This window comes from Macrosteles quadrilineatus, unplaced genomic scaffold (genome assembly GCF_028750875.1).
Source record: "Macrosteles quadrilineatus isolate MER2022 unplaced genomic scaffold, UCM_ALF_1.0 Scaffold_7__1_contigs__length_78375512, whole genome shotgun sequence".
Lineage (NCBI taxonomy): Eukaryota > Metazoa > Arthropoda > Insecta > Hemiptera > Cicadellidae > Macrosteles > Macrosteles quadrilineatus.
The window spans coordinates 38,402,582-38,428,285 of record NW_026542600.1 but is presented as its reverse complement, the minus strand read 5'-3'; the positions used below and the strand labels follow the sequence as shown (position 1 = coordinate 38,428,285).

Sequence of the window (25,704 nt, the reverse complement as noted above, 5' to 3'; positions counted from 1 at the left end):
TACAACCCTACTTGTGACGTTGCCACTTCGACATTACATATGTATTAAACATACATATAATATTTTGATCACTGCAGGCATAGTTGTTGGTCTAATAATAACAACGTAATCAAACTGAGCTATAACTCAGTATAGTTATAGCTTAGTGAATCAAAGCTAAAAGATATGTACTGTATTCCGAAGTCTATGAACATAGCACCAGATGATATTTTCGAATGTTTTTGGTTATCATATCCATCCATATGACATTCGTTTCGTGAATCGTGATGGGCACGTCAACGTCAACATACGAGGATACGACATTGTAAAATAGCATTGTAAGATAAAAGTAATAATTACACTTGTGAGTTTTAACAAGTTTATTTTAATCGTTCACAATGCTGTTTGTAGTTAACGTAACAATGCTTTTTTAAAATAAACTGAATTTTTTGTGTTTTATTTTAAGGTATGCTAGTGTCTGAGATTAGTCTAAAAAGTAACCATCTTCATCAATTCTAGGTAAGTGTTATTTTTTGGAGGATTTGAAATTATCGGCTAAGGTATTAATTTAATATTAGTTTTTATTATTTAACACCTGGATTAATCTGCATTGAATGTTGAATGAACGCTTAAAATTATGCCAATAGTAGGCCTATGTTGAAATTACACAGATTTAGCCTATTGATACTTGCCATAACCTAACCTTTCAAAACCTTATTCACGTTTTAAATTAGGCCTAGTCGATAGTAACTTATAACTTCTAAATTTACTTCCATTGGAAGGCTTTACAATTTAAATATGAGATTTTTGTCTTAATTTGGTGATGAAGGATATGAAGGAAAGCAGTATTTTGTAGGCAATGGACTCAAGAACCCCATGACATACTGTTAGGAGTAAGGCTAATTTATTTACCTGTAAATGTTACCGTAACTTACTCATTCCTCACATCTTTTGGTCCATAAAGTTTAATGTATGTTTATTTGTGTAGGCTACCAAAATTATCAATGGATAACTTATTTCAGTTAGACTTCCGTATCTGTTGGCACAAACTTAACCGAATGAAAATATTGATCATTCGATTGTTTCATTTGATGTATCGATCAATATTTTCATTCGGTTGTTTGTGCCAACAGATACGGAAGTCTACCCCTTAATTCCAGGATAGGCCTATTGTCATTAATTTTTAATTCTCTTCTTTTGATGATATTGTAGACCTGGATTTGGTTGTTTAAAACTTGACTTGGTTTACTTAGATATCGCTTGCACAGGCCATAATCCCAATGAAAATATTTTGTGCCAAACTGTGTATTTGGGCTGTTTAAGAATAGCCTATGCCCTGTTTACAGGCAGCACAAATAAAAAAGCTAAACCAACCAATAACTTAGGCCTACAGTCAAAATGTTTTAGGTACTTATTTAGGACCCAGACCCCAGCTTAAACGTTCTAAAATCACTTTTAAACTATTGTAGGTCATCAATACTACAACTTTATTAAAGAATTTTTGGTGCCGAGACCTCCTTTTATTATTATTTGAATATATAAACAATAATCCCAACTTACTAGGGGGCCGTTGGGAATTCAGGGTTTTGGGTGGGGGGGATCAAACGTGGTTAATCATGGGAAGAAAAGGGTAATTTATAGGTAATTACCCAGCAAGAATGGGAAATTAGTCTGTATAAATTGGTACTTTCCTTTGCCGCTGCCGACGACGAAGCAGAGCCAGCAGAGACAGTAAGACCATTAGAATTGTATTGTACCATATGATATAAATAAAATGAAATGAAATACGTTTATTTATCCCAGTATTATTACAGAAAGATAAAGATAAATAAAAACAGAGAGCAAGATTAACTACAGTAGTACAACTATTAATAGTTAGATGAATCTGCCATACTTATGGGATAGGCCTACATGGGTAGGTGCCTGTGCGTAAGCCTGGTTGTTATCAGTCTGCGAAATTTTAAGGGTAAAAACTGAAAATGGGAGATTTTTTCCTTAATTATTTAAAAGAAAACTGAAATGCGGTTGAGAATGTCGGCGACGACAACCAAAGCCAGTTCAATCAAAAAAAGGCATTTGGAGGGTGAGGGGGTCTAAGGGTCAAGGATTTTTAGTCAGAGTCAAGTATGGTTTGGCCTAATCAAAGTATCGGCCTCTTTGGTAATGGAGTGCAGTAAAACAAGAATATGACTCTTGAATTTCTGTAATGAGGGTAAACTAAAAACGCGTTGAATATCATATTTTTTAATTAAATTTCGACAGAGCATCTGAGCAACATAAAAACAGTTGGTAGTTAGAACTGATTTATGTAGCTGAGGAACAGATATTCTAACATTGTGGGAGTATCCTGTGAAGTGCTGATGTGTGAGTGCTGTAAGAATCGTGTTTGAGTTTTTGAATGTGTGATTAAGAAGGAACTGGATGAAAAGATGTCTGACCGGTAGTATTCCCGTCTCACGGAATAGAGCATCAGTAGAGTGAGTACCTTTTATTTTTTCTAAAAGCAACTTTCAAAATTGATCTTTGAATTACATTCAAGGGTTCCAAGTGTGGTGTGATAGCGTGCTCCCCAGCAAATAATTCCAAATGAAATCAAGGATTGCACATAAGCGAAATAAGCTCGCTTTACGTCATCCTCGTCTAAAATTTCACTCAATTGGTTAAAAGCATGGATATATTTACGAATCTTTTTCTTCAAGAAATCTACATGCTCTGTCCATTTCATTCGGTAGTCAAAATAAACACCCAAATATTTATAATAATCTACCCTTTCAATGTACTCACAATTACAAGATAAACTGTTATGGTTGCCGCAGCAATGAATCTTCAATTTGTCTAGACTATAATCAGTGCTGATACTGAGTGATATGGGAAGGAATTTAGTCTTGGTTACATTAAGTGAGAGCACATTTTGATCTAACCATTTCTTTAGAATTGAGAGGTCACCAAGAGCTTTGGACCTGACATCCTCCCATGAACAACCCTTTAACAAAAATAAAGTGTCGTCAGCAAATAAAAACAGTTCACTATTTAGGTTGAGTTTAGAAATGTTGTTTATATGAATTAGAAAAAGTATAGGCCCCAGAGTACTTCCCTGAATAACCCCATACTCAATTGAATTTGCATCACTATTCACACCGCAGATGGAAACCACTTGATGTCTGTCGGATAAATAGTTTTTGAACCATGTGAGAGCAGTGCCTCTGACATCAATCTGTTCCAATTTTGTGAGCAATAAATTTCTGTCAATTGAGTCGAATGCTTTTTTTAGATTTAAAAACATTAACATAGATCGATTGTTATTAATCATTGAATAGATTTACAAACTTCAAAAAGGGCATCAGAGATGTTTTTATCTTTTCTGAACCCAAATTGTGAATTAGATAGTATATTGTTACTTTGAAGGTACTCCACTAGCTGTTACTTAACAATACGCTCCAAAACCTTGGAAAATACGCAATATTAAAAATAGCTTAACAATGAGATTGGCCTAAAATTGTTTTTATCTTTTGGATCACCTGATTTGAATAAAGGAATAACTTTTGCTGTTTTAAATTGAGCCGGGAATATACCAGTCAGTAGAGATAAATTGATTAGGTGTAGCAGCGGAATGTTAATTATGAGTGCGTTTTGTTTGAGTAAATCAGCCGAGACCTCGTCCTGACCGGGAGCTGAGCCACCACGCAGCCCAGAAATATGTCGTAGTACGTCTTTTGCAGAAACAGTTTTCAATGTAAAAGTAGAGTCCAGTCTGTAGTCAGAGTCAGCAACCACCGGGGTCCCACCCACATCTATCTGATTTGATAAATTTTCTCCAACAGAAGCAAAGAAGTTGTTAAAATCATCTGCAATCACATGTTTTGTGGCTTGCGTATGATCAGACGTGTTAGGGATGAACTTTTCAATTGGAAATGAGTTTTTATTACATGATCTTCCAGCAAGATCATGGATCAGTCCCCAAAATAATTTAGGACTTTGACTGTAATGGTTGAGTCTTTCCCTGTAAAAATTTCTTTTGGCTCTTTTTAATAGACTGCTTAGGTTTTGTCTGTAATTCCGCTAATAAGTTTATAGATTATCATTAAATGGTTGACGGCGTTCAGCTTTACTTAATTTATCTCTAGTACGTATTGATTTGACCAAACTGTCTGTAATCCACGGTTTAATTCTCTTACGTCCAGACAATCTTGTAGTTATTGTTTTTTTTTTTCATTTTTATAGAAAAATTCAAGGTTTTTGTAAAAGAGTTCGGAGCACAGGTTGACATCTAGACATTTTAGGTCAAACACAACAATAACAATAAAACAATATCAAAGTAAAAATAAAGTTGTTTGTTTATTTTATCCTATCTATTTAGTCAAAAAATGGCTTTAAAAACATTTAAACAGGTCAATAAAAAGTGGTGTGACATCTATCACCTGTGTGAATAGCCTATCCTTAAGTTACCTCTAAAAACGTGAAGTTAAGTTTTCAGTCTTCTTTTGTTTGAATATTGATAGTTTTATTTATTCAAGTTCATTAAAAACGTACACCGATCTTAACTGAATTCTTACATTCAAAACATCAATAAAACATATTATCAGGTCATAACCTATTTCCATGTTTGCTTACATTGAAAATAAAAATATTTTAGAAACGATATATCAAACCGAATCTATATCGATATTTCTGCAGACATATGTCACGAATACATAGAGAAAACAAACTCCTCAATGAGTATGGAATTAATAAATAAATAAACATATCTATGGAATTAACCAACACAAGTTGTTACTCGTTTATCCTGTTTACAGTAGTAAATTTTGGTGAAACTGGGTGCGCTGGTGTCTACAAAATCAGATTTATTAGTTTAGGGTTATTTATTTGTTATTTAGTTTCATGGTTTGTACTTTACTGTTTGGTTGTATATCTGGGTAACGAGTTCTCTTATAAAACCAATTTATGAATTCATACAGCAAGTTTGGTTGGTTTGGTTAGTTTAGAACAGTTTCATTTCATAATGAACAATAATTTTTTCCTCATGAAATCATACAGCAAGTTTGGTTGGTTTGGTTAGTTTAGAACAGTTTCATTTCATAAAGAATCATTATTTTTTTCTCGTGAAATCATACAGCAAGTTTGGTTGGTTTAGAGTAGTTTTTAATTTCATAATGAACAATTATTTTTTCCTCATAAAATCATACAGCAAGTTTGGTTGCTTTGGTTAGTTTAGAACAGTTTTTCATTTCATAATGAACAATTATTTTTTCCTCATAAAATCATACAGCAAGTTTGGTTGGTTTGGTTAGTTTAGAACAGTTTCATTTCATAATCAATAATTATTTTTTTCTCAACAAGTGAGTGTTCACAAGATCTACATGTTGAAATCTTAACTGCCGTACTTTGCTATTGAAACCGTGGGTTTAAATGTTCTAAACTAACCAAACCAACCAAACTTGCTGTATGATTTCATGAGATAAGAGAACTCGTTACCCAGATATACAACCAAACAGTTAAGTACAAACCATGAAACTAAATAACAAATAAATGACCCTAAACTAATAAATCTGATTTTGTAGACACCAGCGCACCAAGTGTCACCAAAATTTACTACTGTAAACACCTTTCAAACATACATCCTTCAATAATTCAAAAACTGGAAATCACGTTTATAAAACATGGTAAAAATTTAAGACCCAGACCCCAGCTTAAAAACACTTCCTGAAGAGTGAAATTGTGTAAAAAGTGTATAAAATGAAGTTTTGGAGGATAATAAATGGGGGAAAAGCAATTCCAGTCCCAAATATTGACTGGAATTTAATAAAACCGACCCTAACAACAGTTCAACCTCTATATACACCATTTTTACACAATTCCACACTTCAATGATGTTGGATTCACTATATCGACGAGAAAAATTCACAAGGAATATGCACTCGACATATAATTTACTGTTATTTATATAATTTACACTCTAAGATAACCAAAACCGGCACGCACGGAGAGCACCATGTCTTTGGTTTGCCGATAGCCAACCAGCAACTAGCTTACAACAAAAATTAAAATCACTTTGTCCAACAAATACATATTGTTAGATATCCAATTATTTCACCAGGATTCACCCTGTTTTCTACATAATGTCCGAACGCGATTTTCCGACACAATCAGAATGAAAATTAATCACAAATTTGAGCTACGTCCTCCTTTGTCCCAACTCACTTTGAACTAACAACATGGAGTCATGGAGACAGTTCTAAACCAACAACTAACAAAGAATCCACCAGCTAATCAGATTACTGCATGAACGAAACCATCAGCCAATCAGAAATCTGCACAATTATATCATCTGTTGATCTGTTTTACCACAAACCACAAACAATAGCAATGCAGTTGCAGTGACAGGTCACTGTACCACAATTACCCCTAGAATTCCCTTAATTTAACCTGAATTCCCTCTGCATTTCTCGTAAAATCCTGGTTTCAATAGCAAAGTACGGCAGTTAAGATTTCAACATGTAGATCTTATGAACACTCTCACTTGTTGAGAAAAAAAATTATTATTGATTATAAAATGAAACTGTTCTAAACTAACCAAACCAACCAAACTTGCCGTATGATTTTATGAGGGAAAAATAATTGTTCATTATGAAATTAAAAACTACTCTAAACCAACCAAACTTGCTGTATGATTTCACGAGAAAAAATTATTGTTTATTATGAAATGAAACTGTTCTAAACTAACCAAACCAACCAAACTTGCTGTATGATTTCATGAGGAAAAAGTAATTGTTTATTATGAAATGAAACTGTTCTAAACTAAAAAGACAGAAATTTGAATTTTAAAGATCACATCACGCATGTCTCCCAACGAGCAATAGGAAGAGTGAGAGGTCTGTACATGTTCAGAGGTATGCTGCCTGAGGCTGCAAAGCTTCAACTCATGCAGTCACTGATATTGTCAGTAGTCTACTACTGCTTCCCTGCATATGGCAATAGTATCACTAAGTAAGACATGTGCAGAATACAGCGAATTCAAAGCTCAGCAATCAGATTTGTATTCTGCCTTAAAAAAATTGACCATGTTTCCCCTTTCCGTGAAGCAGCCGGGATGTTACCCATGGAAGCCATGTGCAGGTTGTTGACGTGCTGCATGACTCACAGGGTACTGACTCTCTGTGAGCCCGACTATCTTTGCCAGAGGCTTTCTGTCCGCGATGAGATCATACAACGTAGGACACGTCATGGTGGGAGGCTTCACTTTCCAAGGGTCACCTTGGAATTGGGAAAGAAAAGTTTCTCATATTTCGGACCCACATTGTACAACGGACCACCCAAGAGCCTAAAAACCGTTTCATCCAACAATACCTTTAAGATTAAGTTTAAAAAGTTTTTAAAAAATATAAATGTTTAGTTGTAAGTACAGTAGTTTAATGACAAAAGTTGTTCTGAAAAACTGATATGCATCAGGGAAACGCTGGCTAATAAAGACGTTTTTATTTATTTATTTATTTAAAATCGGAGTAAGTTTAGCAATCCTATAAGCCTATCTAAAAGTAAAGTACAGCTATCCTACTACTAAGTTGATGTTGCAACAATCACTAGAATGTTCATTTCTAGTATGTGTCTATCCAAAAATATGTTTTAGGACCACTTCAAATAGCAAAAACTGATTATTGTTTGTTAATTCTTGCAGTTCACCAGCTCGCCCCTTGCTTTGCTAAAACATTCAACACAGACCCGGGGCCTAATGTCACTAATGCAAGGCCGCCACCTTCTTAGAAAATTCTCTTGGAATGTGTTGTGGCGTCAACTTAGCCACAGCTGTGATGCCTTTGGTCTTCACTTTATTTTAATATTTATTATGTTACAGCTGTTGCTAGATTGTTAAAAATGTTCAGTTTTGACTATGTTATGATTCAACACACACACTTATTCATTCGTTTGTAAATAAAACTTATTAAATATTCGTTCATATAGTGGTGACATTATTTCATTCGCTACATGACCTCAGCCACCCAGGCATTAAAGCTACTGCAAAGCTTGTATCAGATCGATTTGTCTGGCCAAGTATTCAAAAAGATTGTTGTAACTGGGCTCATACTTGTGAGCGATGCCAACGTTGCAAGGTAACGCGACATGTTCATGCTCCTCTAGGGACATTTTCTTTGCCATCATTACGTTTTGAGCACATCCATGTTGACATAATTGGGCCTTTACCACCAGCAGGACCATACAAATACTGTCTTACAGTCATAGACCGTTACACTAGGTGGCCTGAGGTTCATCCTTTAAAGGGGATTACTGCAGAAAAAGTCGCCGAAGGTCTAGTCTCGTGCTGGTTTTCTCGTTATGGCGCTCCTTCAAGAATAACTACTGATCGAGGCCGCCAATTTGAATCATCCCTCTTCAAGTCCCTTGGAAAAACTTTCGGCTCTGAAAGAATCAGGACTTGCAGTTACCATCCCTGTGCAAATGGATTGGTGGAGAGATTCCATCGTCATCTTAAAGCTTCACTGATGTGTCATCATGATTCATCCTGGCTGGAAGCTCTTCTAATTGTCCTAGGTATAAGAAGTGCGTACCGTGAGGATCTTCAAGCATCAACGGCAGAAATTGTTTTCGGACAACGGTTGAGACTTCCAGGAGAATTGTTTGATCTCCCTGTTGACAGACCCAGGCACGAAGATCCTACTGATTATGTTGTACGACTCCATCAACACATGTCTTCAATCAGACCTGTCCAAGCTTCACGCCACGTCAAACCCAAAACTTTTATATTTCAGGATCTTAGAAAGTGCACCGATGTTTTCCTAAGAGATGACTCTGTGAAACGTGCTCTACAGCCTCCCTACAACGGACCATGTCCTGTAATTTCTCGTGATGAAAAATCCTTGGTAATATCACAGAATGGCAAACAAGTGCAAGTGAGCTTAGACAGGGTGAAGCCTGCATATGTGTTACCTGACAAATGTAATCATCCAACAATCAAAGAGCCTCAAAATATACAATCATCAAACACATCCCTCAAACCTCCAAACCCGGCATCATTGTTCAGAAACTTTACAACTTGATCTGGTCGAAATGTAAAGCTTCCTGGATTTCCAGTCTCTGAGGGGGGCTGATGTGGCGTCAACTTAGCCACAGCTAAGTGACTAAGCGAAGCCTTTGGTCTTCACTTTATTTTAAATTTAATATTTATTGTGTTACAGCTGTTGCTAGATTGTTAAAAATGTTCAGTTTTGACCATGTTATGATTCAACACACACTTCTTCATTCGTTTGTAAATAAAACTTATAAAATTGTTCATATAGTGGTGATATTATTTCATTCAGATTAAACATCACTATAGTGTTTTAGTTTAGTTTGTATTGTTGTATAGTACATAAGCTGTAGGCTACAAAGACAAAATTTGTAAAATTTCTACAGTAACAAGAATAGACAAATATATTTGTACTTTACAATTTATAATATTTAGAGTGCACTGGAAGTGGTCTAAGTGGAATTTTTTTTAACTGTCACTTCTTAATTCTTTTAACCTTTTCACGTTTTTTTTTAGGTTTCATAGTGCTCTGTCATTTGCTCAGCAACATGTCGGCTTCGGCTATCTACATTCTTGATGTGAAAGGAAAGGTAAGACAATTTGTATATTAATTATTAGAACCAGGGGACCGAGCATTGCTCAAGGTGTTTAATTTTTAGAAGTTGTTAAAAAAATAAACATAGGACTACATGTACAGTTTCCATGATATTATAAAATACAGTCTAAAATATTTAATAAAACAAATTATATAATAACATTTTATCATGCTCACGTATTGGTGCTATTTGCACAACATTCTGTGCATGACTCTGTCATCTCAAGTCATTGAAAACAGTTGTAGGCCTACCACTTCCTACGTCGTAGACCTGTTTGCCTCCCTTCCCATAGCATTTAAGTAGTGCATGTACATTAACCAAACTGCCACAGAAGGTTCCCTCACTCTGCACTGCTCCTCGCCATTACCCCTTCCCTTACCACTTCCTACTCCTACGTCGTGGACCTGTTTCTCTAAGATATTTCTAACATTTTGGAGGAAATCGTAGGAGCTGTTTTTGAAATCATTGTGTGCAAACGTTAATCATATTATAGTATAGATTGTGTATGGTTATGTTTTGTGATATATATGGCCATGGCCGTTAGATTAGGGCTGAATGACCAAATTGTTTCTAAACAAATTAAATGATAAGACATTTCTTGTTACCCGTGAGCGCAAGATACAAGACAAAGACATCCAAGATACAAAGATACAAAGATACAAGACTCCTGTACAAGACAATTTCTTGTTCAGTTGGAAAAGCTACATGAGTAAACGGGCATTTTAATTCCCCAGTAAAAATGGTTTCCTAAGGGGAGTCACGGAAAGGTAAATGTAGACCTCTACGTAAAACAAATACATTGTAACTAGGGGTGTGCGAGTACTTCAGTGGTTGAGTCGAGTGAGTATTTCAGTTCTCGCCTTGTCTCGAGTTTTTTTAAGCTGGGCTTCACTCCAGGCACATGCCAGTAGCATTAAAAACAATTTTAAATACATAGTCTACACCCTGGTTTTTTTTTAACATGGTCTTTCTAGCAACCAGTTCTTAGAAAGCATTACTGGTCAATAGTAAAAGAGTTATTTATGATTTTGATTAAAGATAAAAGAGTGGTTCATGCTTTGAAGAACACACCAGATGTGTTGTACATTATTCATGAAGTGTCTCCAAGTAATATTGTAATTGTAACTTGACCTACGACCATTTTTTAAACTAGCCGTTTCAGTTCTTAGAATTGAAAATATTCACTTACCAGCATTGTTTTTTTACTTAACAACATGCCCAGTGGACCAATGAGGTTCAAAGATTGAGAGAAAATAAGTAAAATTGTAATGCTTGGATCTTCAACTAATCAGCTGTTTACCAATATATTTGTGATGATTGGTGCAATTAGTGGTTTGTACAATGAGTCGTTGCATAACTGTTAGTGGAAATGAGAGATTATGAACTAAAAAAAAACCTCTCTTAGAAATTATGAGTAGTGTTTGTTAGTAATTAAAAACAGTCGTAGGTAAAGTAGTGTACGCAACTCATGTAAATAGTCCTAAGGACAATCATAGAAGTTTAAGGCACTCCCTAATGCTCGTAACTTAAATTTTCAACTCGTGTTGTTAACACTTTCTTTTGTTCCGTAAACTTCTATAAAATCTAAACTTAAATGTAAATTTATTTTGTAAATTGTAAATACCTTAGGGTAATAATAATAATGACTTGAAAAAGTTCGAAGCTCGCAAAATTTATGGAGTACTCGACTAAAAAATTTACTACTCTCACACCCCTAACTAATGGGAGCTTTATGCAGTGAGGAGGTTTCAATAGGGATGTACTGTATGGCTTACATAGAGGTATAGTGTGTGGCCAATGGGAACTGAAGATTTTTTGTACCTCACGGTCTATGTAGAAGCGTCTCTGTGATTAGTCCGTTCGATGACATATCACCCTTAAATTACCGTTCTGTCAGTAGTTCAAAATCATTTAGATCTCCTTTTTTTAACAAATATTTCCTGCTGAGTATCCAGGTAAAAATTTTGTAATTAAAGATTAATCTTATCATGATTGAATTTAATTTGTATTTCGTTCAACTATAGATGATACACATTATTAGGTAGGTAGACTTAACATTTATCTAGGTAACTTTAAAGTAGGGGTTTGCGGTACAGAAAATTTAAGGTCGGTAGGGTTCGGTAAAGTACAATACTGTATTTTGTATCTTGGTTCTTGGTACAAAATCGAAAATCGGTATGGTTTGCGGCTAACATAGTTGAGGTAAAGGCTTTACCTATTTTACTACTAAGATATGTCATAGCCATGATAAAGTGGTTTTAAAACTAGGCCAAGAATTTTTAGGAATAAACATGTTTGAAGCATCAATTCTACAAGATAATTTAACACAACTGGTTACATTTTTCAAACTAACGACTGGATGTTTAATTTAAACTTTTAAAAACATATCAATGCATTCAGTAAAAAGACAATGGTAATCGTCGTTGCCAGATGTTCACATTCAACAGACGACAATGAAAGACTGGAGGTTATGATGAAGTAAAGGCAAAGAGGAAAAATACATAACATCAAAACTTGTATCTATAATTTATAATAATATCAATTGCAAATGTTCCACAATTTCTACAATAATACTTTCCGGTTATAAACTTATAACTTAGCATGTTTTAAAAGTATTGAGGCAAAAAAGTTTACATCTGAACTTAATACATTGTTATTCATGTAAAGAGAATTATAACAGATAGGTTTATGACGAATGTGACACTCCTCCTTGGACTGTGAAGTGCAGTTCTAACCTCCTTTTGACTTTGTCGGCTGCTTGGCTACTGCGTTTTGCAATCTGCAAATTGATCGTGTCCCTGTTTCTTATTACATTTATAGGTTGTCTAATAATATATGACGATGATTTGATTCACATATAAACCAAAATAACAAAAAGGAACAAGGGAGTATAATGAAACAAATACATAATAATACTGTGAATGTATTTATATTTAGTATTCCTGTGATAACCCATCCAAACAACTCTTGCTTACTTCGCGGCTGCATTCCATCTGCTCACATTGTGTGACAACTACGTAAATCCATTGTGCAATCTGGCTTGCCTCATTAATTTTACCGTTTGACTTGAGGAAAACAACTTTTAGACTGGGATAGTGAATTAAAAGTAATTAATTTACTATAGGCTGTATCAAACTGAATTTGTACCGAGTAAAATGCTGTACCGAACCGATGGTGGTAATTAGGCCAGAACCGTACCGTACCAACTTTTTCTGTGCACCGCAGACCCCTACTTTTAAGCAGAAAAATAAGTTTTATATTTGCCTAAATCTTATGTTATTAAATTTTCATATTTATTTGTGGAAGAAAAATTCAACTCTTGATTGTGCAACGTAGTTTTCTTGAGGAGAATAATAATCGTGAATGTTGCCAAGATAGCTCAGCTTTCAATGGCTGGGTGAAATTCCAGGGTCTGCAATGAGGGAATCACCAGACTAAAATCCAGGTCTAACTGGTGTAGGACTTGTTCATACACAGGCATTATGAACTGCTCAAGACAAGTCATCCAACAGTCATGCAATAATCATCACCAGACCTACACCAATTTTCTACTCCCCTATTTGGTCGTTTCTGAAATCGCAACTCGGGATTCTCCCCCACTAAACAACAGTTCAGCCCAGAATGCCTAAAACAAAGTGAGTGAATCGGTAAATTGACAACAATAACCTTGACACATGACACATGTTATCACCAGGCGTGGTCTACTCGGCCACTTATATTCTGTACACTCACTATTATGCCCAAGCTAGCAATCCAACAGCAGTTCACTCAAAACACGACAATTCAACATTCAAATCAAAGTACAAGTTATGTAACTAAACCCTTAGTAGCTGGTCCCTACAACTCACACCCAGCTTAAACTAAATTCCAGTTGCACTATTGATAATATTATTAAACTACTTAGTGGTTAGTGTGATAAATGTTCTTGAATACAAATATTTTCCAAGCACTAAATATCTTATAGTTGGTACTATGCTATTCAAGCTACTGAGATAAAGTGCCAGAACTACCAACTGGACGTTTAATTAAGTTATGATCATAAAGTTAATAACGATTAAAAACCAACCACCACAATCAACCTGCTGTAAGCTGGGCCTATATTTTGTAGGCTATTAGGAGTTAACTAGTAACTTACTGGCCAAGTGCAGTCAAACAATTTGTATAGCCTCAAAGCTATCATTAAAATAATAAGTTCGTAGTTTAATACAAAATAAAAATTTTTCAAAATCACTAAAAATTTGCGCTACAAAGCTTGCCCAAATCTGTCTGGAATCTACTTCAACATTATTCCTGACACTGAAAAACCTAGCTTCAGAATTATACCAGTATGGTGACATCTCGTATTCGTCAAATAAAATGGGAGAATAATTATTTTCCAGATATTTCTCAGACCTTATATGAAATACTTAGACAAATTTTACTCACCACTAGTGAGAGACTCCCCTACCTGTAACTCCAACTCAAGACTTTGAGACACTCACCACCCAATCACACTTCTTGTACATGCATTTACCGTCTGCTCTAGACTCACTCACTCCTCTATACTGACTGTAGACTGCCTGTCCTGAAGATCCATGATACCCAAGGCTTTCCGACACTGATAAGCCGGGTCAAATGGCGCTGGCTCGTTTCACGCCGCTGCCGTTCAACTACCTCCACAATAGTCTTGCAGGCAGATAACAATATCATACCAACCTGGAACAACGGCTCGTTACAATAGTTAAGTAAGGTACTATTGATCTTTTGAACCGAGGACATGTTGTTACTTCCACCCGTATTATCATTTAACACGTTCATTGGGTTTATATAAATTTATGTGTTATGATAGTGGTCCAAGAACTATGTCTTGTATGTGTATTTTACAGCTGTTTCACAAGACTTTATGCACATATCTTGTCCGCATCATGTGATTAAAAAGATTGCAGATGGCGCAGTCTGTGGTGTGAATTGAAAACTAAACACGGAAGCATGTATGGTGCCAACCTAATTGAGTAATGTCAATGCTTATTTTCAGGTTCTGATATCTCGCAACTACAGAGGAGATATAGACCTTGGAGTAATTGAGAAGTTCATGCCTCTTCTGATGGAGAAAGAGGAAGAAGGGATGCTAACACCGATGCTGCAAACAACAGAATGCACTTTCGCTTACATCAAATACAACAATCTGTACATTGTTTCTACCACCAAGAAAAATGCAAATATTGCACTTGTATTTGTGTTTCTTCATAAAATTGTACAGGTATCCATTCACGTTTATTTTAAACACAAGAAATTAGTAGTGTTTTAATATATGAAGGTTTATAAAGTTAGTTTAGCCCAGTGGTCTCCAACCTTTTTACTCAAGGGCCACATTGTCAATTTTTGGAGGAAAGACCCGTCAACATTTCAGTGTAGAAAGGTAGCCCCCTCCAAATAACCCACAAAGAGGCAGTTTTCTAATTAAGAGCTCAGCAATTAAGTTTTACATTTCTTGCTGATTTTTTGTTGCTATTTAACCTTTTGACTAACTAAAATTCTACACATTTCTGCGAATGATACTGTGACCAAACAAAATAATTGACCCTACCTTAAATTATTTATGGGTATATAAACCGTGTTTGTCTTATACTTTGTCATAAATAAATCACGATCACTGGAATTTTACTGATACCGTGAGAGATGTTTACAGTTCAGTCGCGATCGTGGGAGACGATCACGGTATCGACGAGACAGCAAAATATTCTCGTGAGTATTGCCGCGATCATGAATGACGATTGTAGTATCGCGGAGACTGCAAAATATGCTGGCAAATGTTGCCGCGATCGCAAATAACAATTGTGTTATCACTGAGACCACAATATTTACTTACGGGTGTTACTGTGATCGCAAATGACGATCACATTATTGCCGAGACAGCAACATTTACTTACGGGTGTTGTCGCTACCGTGAATGACAACCCCGGTATTGCCAAGACCGCAAAAAATGCTCGCGAGTGTTGCTGCGATCGCGAATGGCGATTATGTTAATACCGAGACAGCAAGATTTACTTATGAGTGTTTCCGCTCCTGTGAGTGACGACAACGGTATTTTTGAGAAGGCGAAATATTTATACCAATAATATAAAAATAATTATTTCCCAGTAGGCCTTCGCGGGCTGGATAAAATCTGTGGGCCGTAGGTTGGAGACCCCTGGTTTAGCCTATTTTCCAGCTGACTCATCTTGGAACAGAATACACTTGCTGGAAAATGTGCAAAGTCTTGGAAGAGCCTAAACCATCCAGGGATATTCTGTTATCATGAGTTTATAATTGAATACTCTAGAAGAAGTCCTACTTTCCCGGATAAATCTATTCTTACGATTCAAATTTTAAATGCTTGGATTTACCATAAAAGGATGTATATAACAGCTATATTTATAAATTTAGTTGTATTAATAGCAATATCACAGACTATAGCGTAATAATTAAGTAGTAACGGCAGATACAAAGCCTCTTTGAGTTGGCCGTAAAATGGCCAAGAAATATCAGGAAAGCCAACCAATATAAGGAAATATCAACCAACCACCTACCTTAGAAAAACATAATGAAAATAAAAACACTTTAAAGCTTATTTAATATTTTTGCCTGTAAGATTGACAGCTCGAGTAGTACAACATGTATGTTGTATTAAATGTATCTTTTGTTTGTAGGTAATGACTGAATACTTCAAAGAAATTGAAGAAGAGAGTATACGTGACAATTTTGTAGTAATATACGAATTACTCGATGAACTTATAGATTTTGGATACCCTCAAACGACAGATAGCAAAATATTGCAAGAGTAAGTATTCTGGTTACTAACTAACACGGTTGTATGTTTTTTTTTCACTAGTGTCCTTGTGGGAGTCTGGCACAGACTACCACACTAACAAGACTGTTTATAAACCTAGTTAGCCTAGCTCTAGCATACCTAGTTAGCATTAACCTAGTTTTATCATATCAGGCTTCAGTGCGACAGGTTTGATTTCTGGGTAATGCTGTATATTGGTATTACAACTGACTCACTTAGTTGAACCTTTGATTAATAATAATACCCATGTTAAATTTGTAGCCAGATTTTTTTTTTTAAATTGTCGTAGTTGATGTAAGCCACCTACAGATTGCGCTGATTTTAATTACTAAATTCTTTTGAATACACAAACTTTTTACCAAGTCAAACTTAGGGAATGACTTATGGTGAGCTATAGCAACTGTTATGACCCATCAACATGGTCGGCAACAAAAAATAAGTTATAAAATATAATTTTAGACACTAGCGAATTCTGTGACAGGCTCACAACTATTTTCTTTTTTAATTAAAGATTGGCAACAGCTGGTCCATTTAGATAGAATGTCTACTTCAGTAGTATCCAATAGTCAATGGTTGAACTGCATTATTATTAACTGTTTACAAAATATTTGTAATTTCTCCTCTCAAACCATAACGTTGATGGCTCATCATATGTTTTATGAGTGAGCAGATACTGTTGATTTGTACAGTTTGATTTCTGATCACAAAAGTAAACTGTACATTTTTTGTAGAATACTTAACATTACTTTTAAATGATTTTAGGTACATTACCCAGGAAGGACACAAGCTAGAAATTCAGCCGAGAATACCAATGGCTGTGACAAATGCTGTTTCGTGGAGATCAGAAGGAATCAAGTATAGGAAAAATGAAGTGTTTCTAGATGTCATCGAGTCTGTAAATTTACTAGTAAGTTACTTCAATAATAAGTAATGTTTGATAAGGAAACTAGTTAAAAACATTCTATGCTTTTTATGTTAACCCTGTATGCTTTATTTGACTACATTGCACCAACTTACCTATTGATGTAAAAGGCGCAGAATTGTTTCAGCAACAGCTGTCTCTGCCGATCCTGTGGCCAGTGCTTCTCTGTTTATCACTTTGGAAACTATCACGGCGGCTTCTTCCCAACAGCTCAGAATTATTTTAGTTTCAAACTCTAGACAATCATTTTAGTTACATTATTGGACAACCAATGTGGAACTGATCCAAACTACTGTGTTGTAAGACTGCAGTCAATACAGCAGGCTATCTTGAAAATCCTTAAAACTAGTATTTTTTGTTCCAAAGTGTAGTAGTTAAAACTCAAATAAGCAGCACAATACAGTCAACAATAGGTGCTTAAGTAAGAGGTAAGATATGATATAATATGGAGTAAAGGTAAAATGACCATTCAAGGGTATAATTTTTCTAATATGAGGTACATACCTTTACGTCAACAGTTCAATTGTAGTAAGTAGAACTCACAACATGTTTCGCCTATTCAGGCATCATCAGGTGATATCCTAGCAAGAATGCTTTGTCTTCATCCTGAATAGGCGAAACATGTTGTGAGTTCTACTTACTACAATCAAACTGTTGACGTAAAGGTATGTACCTCATATTAGTCTAATTAAACAGTCCAGGGGCCACATCATGAATTTTAATATAATTTTTTTTTTTTAACAACAGATAGACGCCAAAAAGTGTGCGTTTAGCGGGACCACATTGAAGTGCACTTAGTTGGATCCATATACTTTGAAATCAAATAAAATACCCAATTTTTATTATTTGCTGCTGCAACAAGGCTGAATTATAAAACCCAAATATGATACTTTTGTACTTAACCTGTCCAACCTTTGTCATTACGATATGTTTGCAAGGTCTATTTTTTAGGCAAATGCAAATGGCAACGTGCTGCGTAGTGAGATCGTAGGAGCTATAAAGATGAGGGTTTACCTGTCTGGAATGCCTGAGTTGAGACTAGGCCTCAACGACAAAGTTCTGTTCGAGAGCACAGGTCGAGGAAAGTCAAAATCTGTTGAACTTGAAGATGTCAAGTTTCATCAGTGCGTCAGATTGTCTAGGTGAGGTTATGTTTCTGGTTAATGTAATTTTGTTTTTTGCAAACTTTTATTTAATAAATGCCTACCTATACATTTTTTACAATGTTTTATACATGATTAAAATATAGAAACGGTGCTGAATAATGTTTTTTTATTTGAAATAGGCCTATATAGATTTTAAATATAATGCACAAATAGGCAAATCACTTGAATGATTTTTTTGCCAGTATGTAATGAATTATCTTTCTCGGTTTGTTAATTCAATAAGGGGTTTCTGTAACATCTTTTTCACCCGTCCTACCATATGATTTGAATGAATAAGGTGTCATTTTGAAGCGCATATGATGTAGCATAGGGATGAATGGTAATTAAAATGGACTACTTCGTGTAGGGCTTTACCCCCTTGCCTTAAATTTACTTCCAGAGGGCGTTTTCACAGGTCCGATGCTTGCTTTAGGACCTTGCATCTTGCTTTATAACCTTTTAAAATGTGGATTGTAATTTAACATCGGATTATCTTCAGTTGAATGAATCAAACTATAGTCTGATCAGTAGTGATTCCAAGAGGGGGCTATAGAGGCTAAAGCCCTACCCCCAATGGTCCCTGAAATTGTGAATGTAAATGTACATTTCGTCATAAAAACGTAACTAAGTTTTTAGACACAGTTCTAGACATTAAAAATGGCTTTAAAAGTCACCAAACGGCTTTAAAAATGGCAAATTTTCTGGGGCGGAACCCCCCCCCCCCTTCTGGTGTGGATCAGCCCTGAGCTCCCCCCTGTACGTACAAGCATTGACTATTGGATACAGAAGAAGACATCCCATCTATATGGATCAGCTGTCGCCCAGTCACAGATTGGGCTAGTGTCTAAAACTCTATTTTGTACCTTATTTTTTGTTACTGACATAGTTGCTGGGTCACAACAGTTGCTATAGCTCATAATAAGACATTCCATCAGTTTGACTTGGTAAAAACCATCATGTTATCGGCAGAAATCAGTAATTTAGATCAGCGCAATCAGTAGGTGGTTCACATCAACTAAGACAAATTTTATTAAAAACCTGGCTACAACTTTAACATGGGGATGGAATGTCTAGTTGTTGTATTAATAGTCAAAGGTACAAGGTCCTAGAACCGCCACTGAGTCCGATTGTAAACGAGACAAAATAGATTATGAGAATTGATTTTAAATGGGCTGCTTTTACTGCTAACTGTTGCCTAATTAAGGAAGGTTAATTATTCTTTATGGTATAGATCTGCAATCGACATTTCTTAAATATTTCGCTATAGGCTTAGCGGTAGTTTATTTGTCTAATAACTGTCTCAAACAATCATTCATTTTAATTCTACATTCCTCAGGTTTGAAAACGATCGTACCATCTCCTTCATTCCACCAGATGGCGAGTTTGAACTCATGTCTTACCGTCTGAACACCCATGTAAGTAATTTTTGATGCAGCAAGGGTGTAAAAATTGGTAAAAAGTAATGTCTATGTCCCCTCTATGACCAAGATATGAGATAGTGCAAGTACAGTAGAACCTTGATAACAAGACTCTCAGGTTACACATGTGATTAGGGGTAAAATAAATTCTGGGGGATTTGAAAATGACACTTGTTATCAAGGTTCACTTGTTGTCTATGCTCTTGTTATCAAGGTTCCTCTGTATGTTGATGCCACAAGATATGACTGGAGTTGACAAACTGTGTGGTACGTAGCACACTAAAACAATAAATAGAACAGTCACATGCAGTATGTGACTGTTCTTTTTTCACTAGTGCACCTACGTTAACTAACGTTTTTAGTAGAAATTTTTGTTTTGCATTGTAGTGCTAAGAATTTTACATGTAACTGATGTTATTTATATAATTATTTACAAGCATCACTGCTTTATCCTGAGTTTTTGTGTAAATTGTAGCAGCATAGTAAATATGTCCACAAAAGATTAGTACAATATTACATTAGCCATACTGTTACTTTTTACGATGTTCTACCTGTGTTTATTTTATCTACGCTTAAGTTAATTTTTTCTTATAATTTTTGTTGAGTTTATTCTACATTGAGACATAAAATTAAACTGTGGACCAGCAGAGATACAATGAACATGATTGACCAACAAATTAACTCCCTAATATTCTTGGCATCACCCCGTGTGCTTTCTTGATATAGGGTAGATTAATGGCTTTGTCTAGCGTATAAAAACATCCTATTCGATGTACTAATGGAGAAAATTATGGAAAGCTTTTTCAGGATTCCAACAAAATTTAAAAAACATAATTTTACACATGGATTGAAAGAGAAATGGCAAACAACTTCATTTGACAGTTGACTTTATGCATAACTGCTATTTAATTCACAGCATTTACACATTTGGATCAAATAACAAGACAACTATGTTCACAGGTGAAACCCCTTATTTGGATAGAGTCGGTGATTGAGCGACATGTACACAGTAGAGTAGAGTACATGATCAAAGCCAAGTCACAGTTCAAGCGTAGATCTACGGCCAACAATGTGGAAGTAGTGATCCCGGTGCCAGCTGACGCGGACTCGCCAAAGTTCAAGACCACTGTGGGGAGTGTGAAGTACGCTCCTGAGCAAAACGCTATTACATGGACAATCAAGTCATTCCCGGTAAATATTCAACCTTTGTGTATGGGGATTATTTGTTGATCGAATTACACCTATTTTATTGTTTACCTTCCTTCCATCTTATGAATAAAATTGAAATTAGAAATAATCAGTTTTGAGTAGAAACGTGTTGAGTAAGCATAAACAGTAGGGAATGTCTGATTTGAGGTGTAACACACCATAAGACACAACCAATATTTCGTCAGTGAGTCTGTGGCTCAGTTGGTAGCGCAGTGGACTTTGAAGTCAGGAAGTGATTTCAAGGGTTCGGATCCTGGTGCCCGCCACTAAATTTTATCAGTACTCTTCACCCTGTACTGTAACGGCTCACCCGTTGCTTTGCTGAGTAAGTTCCACACGTGGGACTAAGGCCTATTTGGACGGTCAAATGAAAGTTTGAAAGAGGCCGCTAGCCTCTTAAAAAATGGGATCTGAACCCTCAAACTATAGTGCTGTCTCTTGGAAAATATCCTCAATAAACCTTTAAACATTAACTCACCATCACCAACAATGAACTTCGAACAAATAACTGTATCTGGCTCAAATTCTACCAAGGACAGTTTAGAAAGAAACAGATCAGAATATAAATTCAATAAGTGGCACCTATCAACAGTTTTAGGCAGATAAGGCTAAGGAATAAATAACAAAAACTGTGATGTGCTTTCTGCTTATGTGCTTTTTTATGGGTCATGCTGTTATACTAATGTAAATGTTTTGTTCAAATGTTATTATTTAATTAGGCCTACTTGTTATTAAGAGTCAGGCACATAGGTTATATACTCTATTTTAGGGTGTTAAAACAAAAGTAGAAAGATATTATTTAGCCCGCAATAAATTTTTTTCAAATAAATGTTACTTACCAGTAATTAGGTTTTCTGTTGTAATATTATATTTGTACATTTTTAGGGCGGAAAGGAGTATTTGATGCGAGCCCATTTTGGACTACCCAGTGTCGAATGTGAAGACAGTGAGGGGAAACCTCCCATCCAGGTCAAATTTGAAATTCCTTACTTCACCACTTCTGGCATCCAGGTATGTGACACGGTATTAATTTTTTAATATTGAAAATTTTGATCAACTTTGATGTAAGAAACCACATTGTGACAAGTTAGTTTTTTTTAGTTATTAGTTTATCAAACGTGCTTGAAGTAGCTATTACACCAAGCTAAAATAATAAACCCAAATACCTACTACAAGAACAAAGTCTAGTAATGAAGAAGGAGCTCTTAGATTTGAAAATTCTATATTTTGTTGTGTATTTTAATTAATTTTGTAAGTAAGGTAGGTATACTCACCAAAGACAAGATTTAAATTGATATTTTGGCTATCTAAGCAACCTTCTGCTATGGAACATAGCAGAACATTTATTACATTCCTCTGAAGAAGCCCGCTTGGAGGGGCAAAGTATCAAGTATGTTGTTAATATTTGTTTGTGTGCTATCAACTATCAGAAACTTTTCCCTCATATGAGGTAGTCTTATCCATTTATCCTTAAAGTATTTCTTTGACAAATGTTTTTCTTTAAAAAATGTACATTAATAGAATATGAATGCATTTTATTGTCTGGTATTTTGTATGGTTTTAGGTCCGCTATCTGAAAATCATTGAGAAGAGCGGGTACCAAGCTCTACCGTGGGTTCGATACATAACTCAAAATGGAGATTACCAACTGAGAACTAATTAAGTCACTTTGCAACCTAAGTTAAGCTAACTAGCAACGTACTCTAAAGCTTAATTTTAATGTTTACTCAGTGAAAAGTCTTGGAAAGAAACAAGTTTTGGAATTTTAATCAATGCTTTCTTAAACTTTTAAATCATTATTAGTTTCATTATATTTTTTTACACTTTTTTGGTTGAGCCCGAAATATATTGTACATTTCTATAATAGCACTTATATAAATATTTTTTAAATAAGTTATATTTTAAAAATATTATGGTTGTTTAGGCAGGAGTTTTTATTAAATACTTGCCTACTTATGCTATTGCATAGCTAAATTATGTCATGTTATAATCCTAATTTAATTGAGAACTTAGAGTGAAATTCCTAGCCCTACTATTCCAATAACCCATCATTTATCAGATTAATTATATATTATATATTCCAAATAAGTTGATAGATTCTTGTTAGCTAGGCTTTAGTTATGAAACACATCTGAGATTTGTTATTAAATCAATTTCTATAGTTTAGTCAGGGATTTTCACACTTTAACAAAGAACTTCTAGACAGTTTTTACAAGTAAATAATGTTTAATTTGTGTTTTCTTTTAGTGGAGAATCAAGGTGCCCAAGGTCTCGCTCTAAATAGCACTAAAAATGAGCAAAAATAGGAATAAATAGGAATACATTATTATTTACATTTTTTTGCGACCTTTGTTATTTTTTTAGTTATTTAAAATAATATTCAAGCTTCTTTACACCTATAAAGCTATGGTTATTGATCAGTTGAATATTTTTCTTTATGTTTAGAAACTTTTCTTATAAATATTAAATCTTAAGGTGAATATTGAAACCAAAAATACAAAGTATTATTTTATTGAAATCCGTCCCTATAACTAAAGTAAAGGAAGGGTATAAGTAAAGTAGTTTATGTAGAACCAACACAGCATGAAAATCAATTTGTATTTTTTTTATAGGATTGCAAATACAATTGCAAATAAAAAGTAGGCAAGCAACTAAAATAGATCATTTACCAGACTAAATCAGTCTAACGGTTCAAATTACAAAACAAATCAAGATTATTTTGTAAATCAAATAGATCGGCGAGTTATTCAAATTTGTCTCAATACTTCCATCTTTAAAGTAGTATATTAGTTAAACAGTATATATTTAGGGCATTTATAAGATTTATTTTAACTTTCATTTTAATTTTAATAAAGGTTGAAATAACTCAATTAAGAGTACATCTCATATTTTAAAACAGTTAGCATTGTATACTGTATACTAAAAAGGTATGTCATTAATTATTTTTCATACAACAATTTTTTTTGTTTCAAAACATATTTTTATTAAATTATATATTGATGTAATATGTTATACCCATGTTTTAATCTATACTGAACTTGATAATTTACAATGAAAAGAACCCATTGCAGGTAAAAAATACAATATAAATCTAATATACTGTATTTACTACTAGTTCGGGTTAGTTAGCGAATTTCCCTATAGGGAAGTAGCTATTGCCGTAGGTCGCACGGTAAGACCTAGGCCCGGGACCGATTTACTTTTTCATTTTGATGTCCCCAGAGGCCAAAAACACAATTTGTTCAAATTTATATATATAAATTTATATATATAAAACACAATTTGTTCAAATTTATATATATAAATTTGAACAAATTGTGTTTTTGGCCTCTGGGGACATCAAAATGAAAAAGTAATTCGGTCCCGGGCCTAGGTCTTACCGTGCGACCTACGGCAATAGCTACTTCCCTATAGGGAAATTCGCTAACTAACCCGAACTAGTAGTAAATATATATATATATATATAGTTAATAAGCAAAATAATAAAAACCAGAGTACCCTGAAATTCATACTCCAGTATTCCAACCAAAAAACACAAAACAGTGTGCTTTTATTAGGCACGCAATACGTGTACGCTTGAAAATAAGTTGGCAACACTTAAAGATATTACGACTACGATCAGCTGGTGGGATTTCCCATTTCGTTCAATGTTTGGATATAACCTAACCTATAAACGTGTTGTTCAGTGTTTGAAAGAATAATCATTTATATGCTTTATAGTCACTGTAGGAAAAATATAATGTGTAATGTGAGCGCAAAGTAAATCACTATTTCCATACACTGACTCTTTTTGCTTTGTGTAACCCTCCTCCACACATCCCAAACTCTAAACTTGGCTAGTGTATTAGAATGTTCTTGCCACTAAGCTATAGTGAACATTTTCACCTGCAATGGGTTAAACAATTATGGTGGTACAATAACCCTTATCTTATTGTATTTATTATATTGTTTAGGTTTGTCTATAAATGTTCTTGTTATTAATTGGCTGTGTAATTTATTTTTGCCTTCATTTACATTTCCTTACCATTTGTTAGACCTGTATGTACCTATGGCAGATTTTATTTTTATAGTCGTGTACTAAGAAATTTTTCAATGGCTTAAGATAGGCGTAGGAAAATTTTACAGTGTGTATGTATCCTTCATTTAATTTATTTTAACAGTTTGTTTGTATAAAATATTTATGAAATAGTCATTTTAACAAGTCTTGAGTTTTTTTTTTATTGATCATAAGACGATCATTTGAATGTAATATGTGTCATTAGTTAAAAACTACAGATAGTATTGTAACATATTTAAATAAATATCTTGTTATTTTAAGATAACCATTGTTTTTATATTTCACTCCAATCAGGACCCATACAATGTATTGTTATTATTTTTAAATCACTTTGATTAAAACAAGCTTCGGTCTAATACTGAGCTCTGAACACTGACCTGGTAGGTCTACTTAACAAATGAGGTGCACTTTTTAAAGTACAATGTTACCGCAAAAGTCAGTTGTTGTCATAAAAACACTGTCAGTATTAAGCCATTGTGAGAAACGGAGGTCACCTATTTCACAGCGCGCTGCTTCGACAGTTATGTTAGGTTGGGTTATCATAAATATGT

General features: G+C 34.7%; 2 protein-coding genes across 2 annotated transcripts; both read left to right on the top strand.

The window, feature by feature from the left end:
- Positions 1-273: 273 nt before the first annotated feature.
- Positions 274-25,418, top strand: LOC128998418 (AP-1 complex subunit mu-1). The gene is made up of 10 exons (XM_054424537.1): positions 274-498; positions 9,515-9,588; positions 14,609-14,833; positions 16,263-16,393; positions 17,165-17,309; positions 18,276-18,466; positions 19,806-19,884; positions 20,848-21,078; positions 21,982-22,107; positions 22,661-25,418. Exons 2-10 carry the CDS (start codon positions 9,547-9,549, stop codon positions 22,757-22,759), a joined length of 1,269 nt encoding a protein of 422 aa, XP_054280512.1. The 5' UTR covers positions 274-498; positions 9,515-9,546; the 3' UTR covers positions 22,760-25,418.
- LOC128998926 (uncharacterized) lies at positions 7,960-9,029 on the top strand. The gene is made up of 2 exons (XM_054425283.1): positions 7,960-8,084; positions 8,228-9,029. The coding sequence occupies exons 1-2, from the start codon at positions 7,960-7,962 to the stop codon at positions 9,027-9,029; spliced, it is 927 nt and encodes a 308-aa protein (XP_054281258.1).
- Positions 25,419-25,704: the final 286 nt, after the last annotated feature.

Bases quoted from the DNA above. Each gene is read 5' to 3' on its own strand.
- LOC128998926 (XM_054425283.1), top strand. From the start codon at position 7,960: ATGACCTCAGCCACCCAGGCATTAAAGCTACTGCAAAGCTTGTATCAG. The intron at 8,085-8,227 runs GTAACGCGACAT...CCGTTACACTAG, and splicing joins AGCGATGCCAACGTTGCAAG to GTGGCCTGAGGTTCATCCTT.
- LOC128998418 (XM_054424537.1), top strand. From the start codon at position 9,547: ATGTCGGCTTCGGCTATCTACATTCTTGATGTGAAAGGAAAG. The intron at 17,310-18,275 runs GTAAGTTACTTC...TCTATTTTTTAG, and splicing joins TCGAGTCTGTAAATTTACTA to GCAAATGCAAATGGCAACGT. The intron at 22,108-22,660 runs GTATGTGACACG...GTATGGTTTTAG, and splicing joins TCACCACTTCTGGCATCCAG to GTCCGCTATCTGAAAATCAT.